We start from the raw sequence: 14,743 nt of genomic DNA, 5'->3' as shown, positions 1-14,743 counted from the left end.
CGAATCATGTTTGGGGGCGGGGCAAAATACATTACCAAGAGTCAAGTCAGACACTGGACAGTCATAAATACTGACGTTAACACACAGGGAAAATGTGTAACGGACTCCTCACAGATACAAAAATAATTTTTTATGCTTTGATTAAAATGAAATGTCAGCAAAACCCTAAGAATTCACAATATTTTTTACAATAGTGCTCTCATTATAACGTTATGTATACAGTGGTGTGAAAAAGTGTTGGCCCCCCTTCCTGATTTTTAAATTTTTTGCATATTTGTCACACTTAAAAGATTCAGATCATCAAACAAATTTGAATATTACACAAAGATAATGCAAGTAAATACAAAATGCCGTTTTTAAATGATGATTTCATTTAAGGAAAAAAAGCTATCCAAACCTACCTGGCCCTACGTGAAAAATTAATTGCCCCCTCCTATTAAATCATGAAAGAACTGTGATTAACCACATTATTTTAGAAAGCTGAGTTAAATTTCACTAGCCAAACCCAGGCCTGATTACTGCCAGACCTGTTGAATCAAGAAATCACTTAAATAGAACCTGTCTGACAAAGTGAAGCATGTTTAAAGAGCAACACATCATTCCGCAATCTTAAGAAAGTCATAAATGAGAAACAAAAGTTTACATGTATCAGTCTGGAAAGGGTTATAAAGCCATTTCTAAGGCTTTGGGACTCCAGCAAACCATGGTCAGAGCCATTATCCACAAATGGAGAAAACTTGGAACAGTGGTGAACCTTCCCAGGAGTGGCCGGCCTACCAAAATTACTCCAAGAGTACAAAGACAACTCATCCAGGAGGTCATAAAAGAACCCAGAACAACATCTAAAGAACTGCAGGCCTCACTTGCCTCAATTAAGGTCAGTGTTCATGATTCAACAATAAGAAAGAGACTGGGCAAAACAGCATCCATGGAGAGTTCCAAGGCAAAAGCCATTGCTGACCAAAAAGAACACAAAGGCTCGTCTCACATTTGCCAAAAAATATCTTGATTATCCCCAAGACTTTTGGGCAAATATTCTGTGGACTGATGCAACAAAAGTTGAACTTTTTGGAAGGTGTGTGTCCCGTTACATCTGGAGTAAAACCAACACAGCATTTCATAAAAAGAACATCATACCAACAGTCAAACATGGTGGTGGTAGTGTGATGGTCTGAGGCTGCTTTGCAGCTTCAGAACCTGGATGACTTGCCATAATTGATGGAACCATGAATTCTGCACTCTATCAGAAAATCCTGAAGGAGAATGTCCGGCCATCAGTTTGTGACCTCAAGCTCAAGTGCACTTGGGTTATGCAGCAGGACAATGATTCCAAACACAGCAGCAAGTCCACCTCTGAATGTCTCAAGAAAAACAAAATTAAGGTTTTGGAGTGGCCAAATCAAAGTCTGGACTTAAATCCAATTGAAATGCTGTGGCATGACCTTAAACTGTCCATTCATGCTCGAAAACCCTCCAATGTGGCTGAATTAAAACAAATCTGCAAAGAAGAGTGGGCCAAAATTCCTCCACAGCGATGTGAAAGACTCATTGCCAGTTATCGCAAACGCTTGATTGCAGTTGTTGCTGCAAAGGGTGGCACAACCAGTTATTAGGTTTAGGGGGCAAGCACTTTTTCACACAGGGCCATGTGGTTTGAATTTTGTTTTCCCTTCATAATAAAAAACTTCATTTAAAAACTGCATGTTGTGTTTACTTGTGTTATCTTTGATTAATATTTAAATTTGTTTGATGATCTGAAACATTAAAGTGTGACAAACATGCAAAAAAATAAAAAATCATGAGGGGGGCCAACACTTTTTCACACCACTGTCAGTAGTTAATGTTCTGGATTTCTGTTTTGAGCTGCGTGTGCTGAAGATGACCAGTAGAATGAAGCATTTGATAGCAGGTTTTTAATCAATGGGATTTAACTTATCATTTAGCCTATCTCATATAGAATACCGGCCCGCCAATCATCTTCATCCTGCCCGAGGATGAAGCACTAATGTTAAACTTTTATAGATGTTACTGTTGGTAATATTAGTTAATTTTACTGCTGAATATGTATTTAAATTTCATTTCCAATTTTATAGATGTCTGATGAAGGCCTTGATAATGTCCGAAACGTCATTTTAATTAATAAAGTTTTCATCTCTTCAAGAAAGCACCTTTTTCAGCTGATACAATTTTATAGGCCCCCCAGAAAAAGATCAGGACGGCCCCCCACCCCCTTGAAACGTTCAATTCGATAATCCGGCCCTCAAATGAAGTTAACTGAATAGACCTGGGGTGCGTTTCCCAAAAGCATCGTTAGCTAACTATGGTGGTAAGTCCCAATGAACTCTATTGGTAACGACGGTACTTGCGACCATAGTTGTTTTTGGGAAACGCACCCCTGGTCTATAGGCTATCTTCACAAAATGCCCCGAATCCATGAACTTCTGCGCGGCTCTGAATGAACTCTTGTTGTGGATGCGTTCTTCACACAACAACGTGCAGAAACACGGCAACTAAACTCTAAAAATTCACAGACTTTTATTATAATAGTGTTCTCGTTATAATTGTTATGTATATGACAGTCCCAGTCATAGTTATTAATATTCTGCATTGTTTGTACTGCTCGTGCCTGCGCGCTGACGAGATGAAGCGCTTTACCGCGACTCACCCAAATGCATTTTATACGAGATAAATAATACACGATATATATAGATATATACTGTACATGTACAAATTGTGAATAAAAACAGAATGCAATGTGGAAGTTTTAAATTTCAATATTTTATTCAGAATACAACATAGATGACATAAAATGTTTAAACTGAGAAAATGTATCATTTTAAAAGGAAAAATAAGTTGATTTTAAATTCCACGACATCAACACATCTCAAAAAAGTTGGGACAAGGCCACACTGCAAAAAATGCTTTTCTTACTTATATTTTTAGTCTGGTTTCCAGCCAAAATATCTAAAAATTCTTAAAACAAGATGGAAGTAAAAATTGTCTTGTTTTCAGAAAAAACATGTCAAAATTAAGTGAGTTTTTGCTTGAAACAAGCTAAATAATCTGCCAATGGGGTAAAAAATATAATCTTATATCAAACAGAAAACAAGATTATATTTCTTACCCCATTGGTAGATTATTTTGCTTGTTTCAAGCAAAAACTTAAAGGGGTGGTTTACTGCTTTTTTTTCTTTGCTTGATTGCGTTTATGGGGTGCAATATAACATGTCTTTGTGTTTCGTTTGTTAAAAAACGCCTTATTTTTCATATATTTCACCTTTATTGTAAGCCGCTTTCTCCTCTGTCATTTGAACGACCGGTTGACTTCCTGATTCTCTGAAACCACTCCCTCAGAAACAGGCAATGGGCTCAGATTGGTTAGTTGGGCCGGTGTGTTGTGATTGGCTAAACTGCGTACTGCACATTGTCCAGAAACTTCACGCCCATTACCTTCACGGGCGACAGCTGCATGTGCTCCGGTATGGAGTCAATTTAATGCCGCATATATATGCAAAAGAAAATAAAGTTTTGCAAAGAAAAATAAAGAATTGCAAAAGAAAATGAAGTATTGCAAAAAGAAAATAAAGTTTTGCAAATAAAAATAATACCGTTTTCCCTTTGCACTTCACGTTTCTGCGCGTCTCACTTTGTGGCGCTGTTTTGACATGGGGGTGGAGTCAGGGGACGGGGGCGTGTCTAACAGGCCTGGGCATGCCTCCCTGGAAGTGACGTCATCGGCCCGAGACGCAGATCACAGCTGATCCAGGCACCGTCATTGAGCAGAGGCATACGGGTGGATCGTTTCCTTTTATTCACTAGCTTTAAAACATGCATGCTTTCGTTTTATTAACAAATGTATATGTGTATTAGCAGCGTTTGCTCAAGTTAAAGAAGTTGTTATCTTGAAACATTTTATTAGCTATAATATTACAACACCCAAATATGTATTTATTTCCTCGTAATTCTCGTTGTCATTGCAGACTGGTTTATATTCATCATTAAGAAAAGTGATTAGTGTAACCTGCTTAAAAATAGCTGTGAATTTAAAACAACAGGACAAAAATATAGCTGATGACTAAAAATAATAATTTTATGACTCTAGACATTGTGAAGACAGTGGCATAATACAGTGACATACTACGTTTTTAGCCATATCAAAACAGTAGTCATGGCATGGGTGAATTTGACCTTGCTGGCGCTTTTAGGTATACAGCGACCTCTGGTGGTTGAAGTGTTAACCATAGGCTACGTACTGGACTGCATCGCGATGTAGACAACATTCGAATTAAGTTTATTATGAATAAATGTTACATAAAGTATAATAAAATAGGCCGACAAGAAAACATTTTTATCCATCCCACAAGTCTTGTAAGTCCATGTATTTTATTAGTATTGGTAATATTTTTATATTCGTTGTTATGTATTTGATTTATTTTCCCTTCATTTTGATCTCTTAACGTTCAGGGCTGTAGTATAATAATAATAATAATAATAATAGCCTAATATACACATATTACATAAAAAGACACGATCAATGGACTGTGGGATGGATAAATATATTTGATCAGTCTGATAATCCCAGGTTGCTATGGTCACGCGGGTTTGTTTACGCATGATTAAACTCATGGCCACGACATACAGTATTATCACGTTCCCACGACTTAATATCTCGTGGCCACGACAAAACTAAACCAAAATGACTTTATCTTTTTTTTAAACTTCCAGTGCCAGTCATTTCTTAATTTATGCCAGGAGTTATGTAAATGAAAAACGAAGTCGAGATGGATATGAAGCTTGAGTCTTAGACCTTTTTAATGATGTATAGTTTGTGAAGTTAATTGCATTCTTTTACATTAAAACTAGCAGTAACTCTGAACTAATGTAAACAAAGAGCGCTGTGCACAGGTTAAGAGATTTTAAACAAGCACTATTAATGCACATTTAGTTAACCAGATGAAACAATACACATTTTAATGCTATAAAAGTGTGCTCACATTGAGAGAAATAAACAGCAGATGTTCATATTAACAACTTCTTTAACTTGAGCAAACGCTGCTAATACACATATACATTTGTTAATAAAACTAAAGCATGCATGTTTTAAAGCTAGTGAATAAAAGGAAACGATCCGCCCGCATGCCTCTGCTCAATGACGGTGCCTGGATCAGCTGTGATCTGCGTCTCGGGCCGATGACGTCACTTCCAGGGAGGCATGCCCAGGCCTGTTGGACACGCCCCCGTCCCCTGACTCCACCCCCATGTCAAAACAGGGCCACAAAGTGAGACGCGCAGAAACGTGAAGCGCAAAGGGAAAACGGTATCGCAAGCTCAAACTTGACTGAAACGCAAAATAAAAGCTGCATTGCAAATAAATTAGTAGATATGGCCATGGAAAATATGTATTGCAAAATCATTGCTTTTGCTCTGTTTTATTTATCTATTTTGCAATTCTTTATTTTTCTTTGCAAAACTTTATTTTCTTTTGCATATATATGCGGCATTAAATTGACTCCATACTCCGGTCAAATGTAAATAATGGTGTCAATATTGCCGTATCAGTTTGAGCCAGAATCAGACCCAGAAAGCGGTAATGAAGGGAGTCAAGCAGAACTTCCGCAAGCACGGCTCTTACAAACGTTTCTGAATGGAAGTTTGCTGTTGCGATTACATATAATTTTTTAAAGTTTGTACACGTTTGTCTTATACACACAAAATAGCGTCGAACTAACTGGCTACTATAACCAAACAGCGTTGGCTTGTGTTTCTTGATCAAATCGAAAAATTACGTCATAAAGTATACATGGAAAATACATTTACAAAATTAGTACATAAATACAAATTCGGGTCCAAAATGTTTGTACGCGTTTGTCATAGACACACGAAATAGCATTTAACTAACTGGCTACTAAAGCCAGCGTTGGCATTTGTTTACGTCCTTGATAAAACTAAAACATTACGTCTGAAATTATACATGCAAATACATTTAAAATGATTAAATCTTACTTGCAGGTTGTGGCCCAACAACTGCTGCCTCTGGTTTTAAAGTTGGAACTGCTCCATGTTTTAGTAATAGTTTCTGTGTGAATCCAGCATTGATTCTGGAAGCTGTCTTCCGTAAAATGCGCAGCACAGAGAGCTAAATTAGGATTGTAATTGTCAGGAACATAATCAAACATAAATTTTAACCATTGTTGATGAACTACAGCATCCGTAGGAAGCCCCAAAAAGAAGACCTGACATCTGGGTGAAAATAACACCGTTTCGACGGCATGGCTACAACTCTCCACTATAACTCTTCCTCTTCGGCACAGCTGCAGAACATGGCCTTGCCCACTCTTTGGCATGTTCCGGAGGGAGGTGTTGATGCAAATTTATGGGTTTTTTGCGTATGCAACCCGGGAAGTATCTTGTTGTAGTCCCATATGAGTCGTTTTTGTAGGCATTAAACTTCCTGATTTTTAAAAGACGATATCTCCGCTCATGTTGACCTTTCAGCGCAGCAACTTTGCAGATACTGTTCATGCACCAACAGCAACATTACACACTATTTAAAATGAAAATCGCAGTAAACCACCCCTTTAAATTTTGACATGTTTTTTCTGAAAACAAGACAATTATTTTTACTTCTCTAGAAAATCCTTCTTTAAGAATTTTTTGATATTTTGGCTGTATTGATATTTTGGCTGTATTGATATTTTCAGTACCCAGAACCTTCTTCTACGCAGCCATGATGTTGTAATTGATGCAGTATGTGGTCTGGCATTGTCATGTTGGAAAATGCAAGGTCTTCCCTGAAAGACACGACGTCTGGATGGGAGCATATGTTGTTCTAGAACTTGGATATACCTTTCAGCATTGATGGTGCCTTTCCAGATGTATAAGCTGCCCATGCCACACGCACTCATGCAACCCCATACCATCAGAGATGCAGGCTTCTGAACGGAGCGCTGATAACAACTTGGGTTGTCCTTGTCCTCTTTAGTCCGGATGACATGGCGTCCCAGTTTTCCAAAAAGAATTTCAAATTTTGATTCGTCTGACCACAGAACAGTTTTCCACTTTGCCACAGTCCATTTTAAATGAGCCTTAGCCCAGAGAAAACGCCTGCGCTTCTGGATCATGTTTAGATATGGCTTCTTTTTTGACCTATAGAGTTTTAGCCGGCAACGGCGAATGGCACGGTGGATTGTGTTCACCGACAATGTTTTCTGGAAGTATTCCTGAGCCCATGTTGTGATTTCCATTACAGTAGCATTCCTGTATGTGATGCAGTGCCGTCTAAGGGCCCAAGATCACGGGCATCCAGTATGGTTTTCCGCCTTGACCCTTATGCACAGAGATTGTTCCAGATTCTCTGAATCTTTGGATGATATTATGCACTGTAGATGATGATAACTTCAAACTCTTTGCAATTTTTCTCTGAGAAACTCCTTTCTGATATTGCGCCACAATTTTTCGCCGCAGCATTGGGGGAATTGGTGATCCTCTTCCCATCTTGACTTCTGAGAGACACTGCCACTCTGAGAGGCTCTTTTTATACCCAATCATGTTGCCAATTGACCTAATAAGTTGCAAATTGGTCCTCCAGCTGTTCCTTATATGTACATTTAACTTTTCCGGCCTCTTATTGCTACCTATCCCAACTTTTTTGGAATGTGTAGCTCTCATGAAATCCAAAATGAGCCAATATTTGGCATGACATTTCAAAATGTCTCACTTTCAACATTTGATATGTTATCTATATTCTATTGTGAATAAAATATAAGTTTATGAGATTTGTAAATTATTGCATTCCTTTTTTTATTCACAATTTGTACAGTGTCCCAACTTTTTTGGAATCGGGTTTGTATATATACATATATATATATAAACCGGCTGAAATGTTTTGAAATCACTTGTACCCTACCTGATTGAAAAAAATCCAGTCTTTCACTCTGTCAGTTTGAGTCATGTTGAACATTTAAATCCCTGCCGATGCTCCTCTGTCGGTCACGGATTATGGAAAGTGAAATTTAAATCTGGGTGGTTGGATTTATTCACGCACGTTAAAATATTTATCTAAAGCTTATTTCTTTTCAGATTCTTGTTTACAGCATTATCTTAATAGGCTATATATTAACTTATTGGGAGTAAACTGGTAGTTCTATGTGAAATCAGACATTTGAGCACCCCCATATAGCCAAAATGGCACGATCATAACACCCCGCGAATATTCGACTGTGAGATTGGGAGGTGAATCAGGTTCCTCCTATCGAAGCATCGAATCGTCGACTATTCGGGGTCACCCCTACTGCACAGAATCTAATTATAATGCATATTGTGTTTTTGATTTAGGTAGACATGTTGAAGTTGGGGTGAAAATCTCCTACATGGATGTACATATGTAAGATAAAACCACTAGTTGATCTTTAGTGCCAAGGCTTTGATAAGAAGTGGACCTAGCCACAATATATCCCCCACCTCCCCCAAAATGGCAATTCTGTCATTTACTCAACCTGAACCACTCAGCCATATGGCTTACTGCAGCACACAATGAGATGTTCGGCAAAAGAGTCTCAGTCACCATTCACTGTTATAATATGAAACAAAAATGCAATAAAAGTGGATGGTGACTAAGGCTGTCGTTCTGATTAGCATCTCTTTTTTTTGCTTCACAGAAAGTCCTACAGGTTTGGAACAACATGATGGTAAGTAAATAATGAAAATTTTCAAATTTGAGTTAAATATTCTTATATCCGGTGGGTTTGTTTGTACACTAAAGGCATTGTAACGAGGCACAGTTACCGATAGATGGCGCAACAAACACGCATTATCATCGTCTTTTCTCATTCAAATCCATTCAGCTTGAGGGAAGTCTTATGCTCAGTTACTACCGGTTTCTACACACTATCTCTTAATTGTTGCTTCCTAAAACAAGTCTACTGAGCATAACATTTGATGCTGATTACATTCCAGGCGATATATTTCGATTTTTAAAGTTTCCTTTTCCAAAGAAACTTTATTCAATGGTATGCTTATAAAGTTAGGGGTTGCTTTAGGCTGGAAAAAGTTGTACGTTGGTTAGATAATAGTCCCCTTTTGCTCCATGAACGACACACACATTTTTAGTTTTTAACTTCATTTAAAACACAAAACTGTGTTGTTAGGGTGGTACGTCTCTCATAATGACTCATTCATCCACCGCCAAATAAACCCTTCTCAACGTGCTCGCGCAGGCGTGGCTCGAGCTCGTGCACGCAATCCCTTCCCCCTTCTGAATGCCCGCGCTCTGCGCGTGCTCGTCAACGGTTTATTGTATCGGACAGAAGAGGCGACGGAGCTCCAGCATTGGTATAAAACAAAACGGCTAGCCATCTAAACTGCAAGTAAGATTACTTTTTCTTCTCGTCTTTGTGTTTATACAGCTATTATAAACTTTATAAGCTCAATTCGCCGCGGAATGGTTGTTTTAAAACTACTTTTGTGATATAGTAGAAAGGTAAAAGCTCAGCGACTGACCATTCGCCGCTTCCGCGAGCAACCGCCGGCCGGGAGAAGCAGCTCACCCTCGGCGTCCAGATTTTTAAAACCGTTTAAAGATTTATCCAGGTATTTAGACACAGAAACCAGCTTTAAAATGTGTGGTAAAAGCGGCAAAGTTCACACACAAGTGTTTGGTCGTGAATATATTCGATATTATCGGTAACAGTTATATATGTGGTGGAAGCTGTTTGTCTTTGTTGGTTTAAAGCGGAGAGCTAAAGCTCGACCCAGACATGCGCATAATCTCAGATTTATACGTAACTGGAGGATTATTGATTTTATTTACCTATAACTGACATTGTTCTTGAGTGATTTTCAACATTTGTTTAAATATAAAAGATTATTAATCTAAAATAAGAACAGGATTCATAAACTGATTAATGCAAATCTTTGATATTATAATCTAATTCATGTGTGTTTTGTTAACTTTTGTGATTTATCATATTCTTGAACATTTGAAATGTATAAGTTTTTCTGAGGTAATCTTTGGAATTGTTTTGTTTGGTAGCACAAAGAACTTTACATCTTTATTCTGGTCATTTCCCATGATTTGCTTTAGTTCAGTCTTAAAAAGTGTAGTGTAGCTTTAAACAGTATTTAGTTGTTCAAGTGAGATGTTTATGTAAAATGTGTCATACAAACCCTTTTTTAAATTGGAAACAACAGTACAGGCAGTTGAACACAATGACAAATTTCATAATTTTTTCAGTTAGCAATTATATTGTAACAAAAGTCTTGTATTTTGATGCAATTCAATTTTCCGAGTGACAGTTAGAAGTCATTGTGAGTAATGTTCCTATTAATATGGGTCTATTATCCCATACAGTGGTTTGAAACTCCCATTGGGTCTTATTTACAATTTCCATGACAGCATGAGTGGAAGACATTTCAGAGCAAATCTTTCATAAATCAGTATATGAAATGTACATTGTCAAGTAGTTTTACAGACATTTTATACAGAAAGTTCTTATTTCATTAATGAAGGTTTATTGAGCCTACAGGTGCCATCCAGACTAATCTGTATCACTTTGAATAATTAACTAACATTACTGTTGCCACGCAGTTATCAGGAGGTCCCAGAAGTCATGTGCCCACATGCAACCCAGTGAAGTTTGACTTTTTGACATCCATGTGGATATGAGAATATTAGTTTAGGTGCTGATAAACATCAGATTCATCTTCAGGTGTTCCCCAGGCCCTCAGCCTGCACAGAATCTCATTATAACGTATATTGTGTTTTGTTTTAGGTAGACATGTTGAAGCTGTGTTGAAAATCTCCCACATGGATGTACGTTTTAATATAGTGGGACATATGGAAGATATAGAACCACTAGTTGATCTTTAGTGCCGAGGCTTTGTCTCTTCTGCTGGTTTTCAGACTTTGATCTTTAGCTTTGCTGCTCTGTGTGTGTGTGTGTCAGTGTTTAATCTACTGTCCATCTGAGCCGCTCTCATCGCCACGGGCCTGTTCATCAATAATGTGGGCTCTGTTCTGTAGCTGCCAGCTTTATCTTGGCCACTGGGGTGCAGCTTGCACTTCAAAGACATCTGGCCCAGTTAACAGTCACTTCCAGATCTGCCTCTATTTAAACGGCTGTTCTGGATCAGAAAATGAAGTGCCGTGTCATGTTGATGCGATCGGATGGGTTGGTTCTGCTGTGGTCATGTTGAAATGACTCTGTTGAAGGCTTGTCGGATGTCCCCATTGGCTGTGATGAGTCAACTGAGGACTCTGAAGTCTCTGAACCCTGTGTGGCTTTGATTACTGGCCCTGAGGGATGGTTTGGTGTGTATTTACAGTACTTTATAATGGTAGAGGTCTACGACGAATGGCACCGTTCATATTAGAGTTTGTATTTTGCAGGAAGTGACATTGAAAAATGAAGTACGTTATAGCCATGGCGATTATTCTGGTTGCTGCTGCAAAGGTGACTGGTAGCGCAGTGCTGCAGTGTTTTAACTGTGTATGTGTTTGTCTTTTGTAGGTATGGCAGCAATTCGCAAGAAGTTGGTGATTGTAGGAGATGGAGCGTGCGGTAAAACCTGTTTGCTTATCGTGTTCAGTAAAGACCAGTTTCCTGAAGTCTATGTCCCCACGGTGTTTGAGAACTATGTCGCCGACATTGAGGTTGACAGCAAACAGGTGAGCAAAACACACTTGAGAAATACAGTGTGCATAAATATCATTGTTCCTGGTGTTTGTAATTATGCGTCACTGACTGATTTAATTTTATGCTGATTTAAAAAAAACAATAGGTTCTTAAATTCAGATTCTCAAAGTTTGGCTCATTTAAGGTCAAGTTATTGGATATTGGAGGACCATGTGTTCACATGTAAACCTCAAAACCCAGTTTAATAGGCTAAATAAGACTGCCTGTCAGTTGGAGCTCTTGGAAGAGTCTTTAATGTGAAAATATTGACCTGATTCACTTTCCTTATTTAGCTTAACATGCTGATTGCACCTCTGTCTGTCCTTTTTGCGGTGCAAGTCCATTTTAATGGTTTGGGATGTTCTGAATGTGCATTGAGCTTAGTGTGTCTCTTTATCCAATAGGTGGAACTTGCTCTTTGGGATACCGCAGGGCAGGAGGACTACGATAGGCTACGTCCTCTTTCGTACCCAGACACTGATGTCATTCTTATGTGCTTCTCTATTGACAGTCCTGACAGTTTAGGTAAGCATACTCTCTTTGGTCTATAGTTTTGTGTACCTTTCGCACATGCGCATTTTGTAATTACATTATCTTTTTCTAATGAAACTGACCTCTGGTGGGTGTTAAAACTCCAGTATTGACCTTTGATCTTTGACCTCTGTGTAGAGAATATTCCAGAGAAGTGGACGCCTGAGGTGAAGCACTTTTGTCCAAACGTTCCCATCATCCTCGTCGGCAATAAAAAAGACTTGCGGAATGATGAACACACACGCAGGGAGCTGACTAAGATGAAGCAGGTAAACACGTATACAGAGTATTTGCACAGAAAATACATGTTTACTGTACTCTTCAACTGGATGTTTTTAAGATAATTACTTGTTAGTTTTTCTTGTTTCAATAAACATGTAGAGTATTTGACAAAATCACGGCACAAATAATGTGTACTGATGGCATATTTTGTGTTGACTGTCCAATAGGAGCCTGTTAAGGCAGAGGAAGGAAGAGACATGGCCAATCGGATTGGAGCATTTGGTTACATGGAGTGCTCAGCCAAAACAAAAGATGGCGTTCGGGAGGTGTTTGAAATGGCCACTAGAGCGGCGCTGCAGGCACGCAGGGGAAAGAAGAGCAACAAATGCAGTCTGCTGTGAATACTCGCCATTGGACTCTGTGCCTGTACTGGGGCTCAAAAAGAGTGTGTGTGAGGGGCACACTCCTATTTACACAGTCATACCCCCCCCCCTCACGTTCGCCAAATGCTTTTGGGAAAGAGATCCCACAAAAAAAGCTTTGTTTTGTCTCTTTTTTCCCCCTTTGGTCTTATTTTTAGTCATGGAGATGTTTATCAGTATTTAAGAGAACTTGGACAAATGGGACTTTTTTTTGATGCTTTACCTGAATTTGTGGTATCACTCAAGCTTGCCCATCTGCCAAATGCTGTCATGTGACCCTGTGGGCTGATTGGAGAGGTGTGATCCTGTGAGCTGCCAATCAACACTTTAGCCCATCCCTCATATGCTGGGCTTTTTTTCTGCAACATGAAACAGGGCTGAACTTGATTGTTTCTGTATGTATGAATAATTTTAAGATTTTCTTTTAGATCAGGCCAAGTTTGGGATTTTAGAACAAAAGTACAAAATAGCTATTTTAAAGCAAAAAAGGGGCATGGGGTGGGTGGGGGGTTGATATGTATACATACCTGTACATATAAACGTGTGTATTTATATGTACACACATTCAGGACTGGAAACCGTATTTGTAAACTAGACTTGGTAATCTTGTGTAATAAAAGATGTTCTATAAGGAGCAACTCTGTGTTTGCGTGCGTGCGTGCGTGTGCCTGTGTGAGTGTGAGAGAGAATGATCAGGTTCATGTGTAAACCTTCACAAACTAGCAGAATGTAAATGATGCGAGCAGAAAAATACCATTTGTTTCCCCTTCCTTTTTGTAAGTAGTGCATTAAAACAATACACTTCTGTTGTTTACTCTTTACAGACCTGCTATTCATAAAGTGTAGACATTTTCAAGAATGTTCACACTTCTCTTTTTTTCATGAAATAAAAAATGATAATCAGAGACATCAATAGACTCTGTGCACATTTACTCCCTGTCTGCTAAAGCATAGTATTTGCCCTAACAAACTGCTACTGGTAGTAGCAAACTATTTGTTACATATCTGTTAACTGTCAATCACAAATAATTATAGTATATACATATAAAACTATAGTAAATGTAATGTTTTAGTACATTATATTACAACATAACATTTTAGGTATGAAATCAAGCAGCTTTAAATACCTTAAGAGCAATTGTGAATTGCATCAATATCGACTTTGTCATGTTGTGACATCCTCAAGATGTAATTTTTATGTTTAATTTACTCATAATTTCCAAACATTGAGCTCCACTGGAAGTTACGATGATCACTGAGACTAATTGAAGAAGCAATTATGCATAGAGTTCATAGGTCATCTGTCAACTTCCAGATGGACAAAAACTACCATAGAATTCATCATATTAATAGATTATTCGTGAATGATGACATTTTGGTCCATTCCTCACACAAAACTAATGTATGACTTGAATTTAACAGTTGAATGGGCTTCTTTTATGGTGCATTTTTATGGTCACTCTATGATTTTATTGTATGTAACCCGAGTACATTGTTCAAAATTTCTGTTTTACAGAAGAAAGTCATATTTTAAATGACATGAAGATGAGTAAAATACAGTTTTAATTTTTGCCCAAACTATTCCCTTTTATGCTGTTTCATTAATGTTGAGATCACCAAACATTGTACACATGCACACAATATACAGAACTCAAGTCAGTTCCTAGTGTAAAATCAGAATATGTAAAACATCAACAAATGTAAATTGGTGACATTTCATCATCTGTTCATAGAATATATCTGGGAAATGAGCTTTAAAGGGGGTCATGATGAAGACTTAATAGGTGACAAGAGAGTTCCTTCACAGGACTGGAATGAAAAAGTTTTAACAGAAGTGGAAATCCTGCTTTCATTTTGTCAGTGAACAGTATGTTCTGTTTTTACACTGATGACTAA

The 14,743-nt window shown here is 38.2% G+C and overlaps 1 protein-coding gene across 3 annotated transcripts; it reads left to right on the top strand.

The window, feature by feature from the left end:
- Window positions 1-9,210: 9,210 nt before the first annotated feature.
- rhoab (ras homolog gene family, member Ab) lies at window positions 9,211-13,760 on the top strand. Of its 3 annotated transcripts, none has more exons than XM_058784212.1 (5): window positions 9,211-9,365; window positions 11,508-11,665; window positions 12,077-12,197; window positions 12,342-12,472; window positions 12,653-13,760. In XM_058784212.1, the coding sequence occupies exons 2-5, from the start codon at window positions 11,510-11,512 to the stop codon at window positions 12,824-12,826; spliced, it is 582 nt and encodes a 193-aa protein (XP_058640195.1). In that variant the 5' UTR covers window positions 9,211-9,365; window positions 11,508-11,509; the 3' UTR covers window positions 12,827-13,760. The 3 variants fall into 3 exon arrangements, with proteins under 3 accessions (XP_058640195.1, XP_058640197.1, XP_058640196.1); XM_058784214.1 differs by having other exon boundaries at window positions 9,249-9,361; XM_058784213.1 differs by lacking the exon at window positions 9,211-9,365 and adding an exon at window positions 9,404-9,588.
- The last annotated feature ends 983 nt before the right edge of the window (window positions 13,761-14,743 follow it).

The sequence above is a fragment of the Onychostoma macrolepis genome, chromosome 08 (assembly GCF_012432095.1).
Source record: "Onychostoma macrolepis isolate SWU-2019 chromosome 08, ASM1243209v1, whole genome shotgun sequence".
Taxonomy (NCBI): domain Eukaryota; kingdom Metazoa; phylum Chordata; class Actinopteri; order Cypriniformes; family Cyprinidae; genus Onychostoma; species Onychostoma macrolepis.
This window is presented reverse-complemented; position numbering and strand designations above follow the sequence as displayed.

What these genes read in the sequence shown, in the direction of transcription:
- rhoab (XM_058784212.1), top strand. Translation starts at nt 11,510, where the DNA reads ATGGCAGCAATTCGCAAGAAGTTGGTGATTGTAGGAGATGGAGCGTGC. An exon ending in TTGAGGTTGACAGCAAACAG is followed by an intron (nt 11,666 to 12,076) that starts GTGAGCAAAACA and finishes TTTATCCAATAG; the next exon opens with GTGGAACTTGCTCTTTGGGA. An exon ending in TGACAGTCCTGACAGTTTAG is followed by an intron (nt 12,198 to 12,341) that starts GTAAGCATACTC and finishes ACCTCTGTGTAG; the next exon opens with AGAATATTCCAGAGAAGTGG.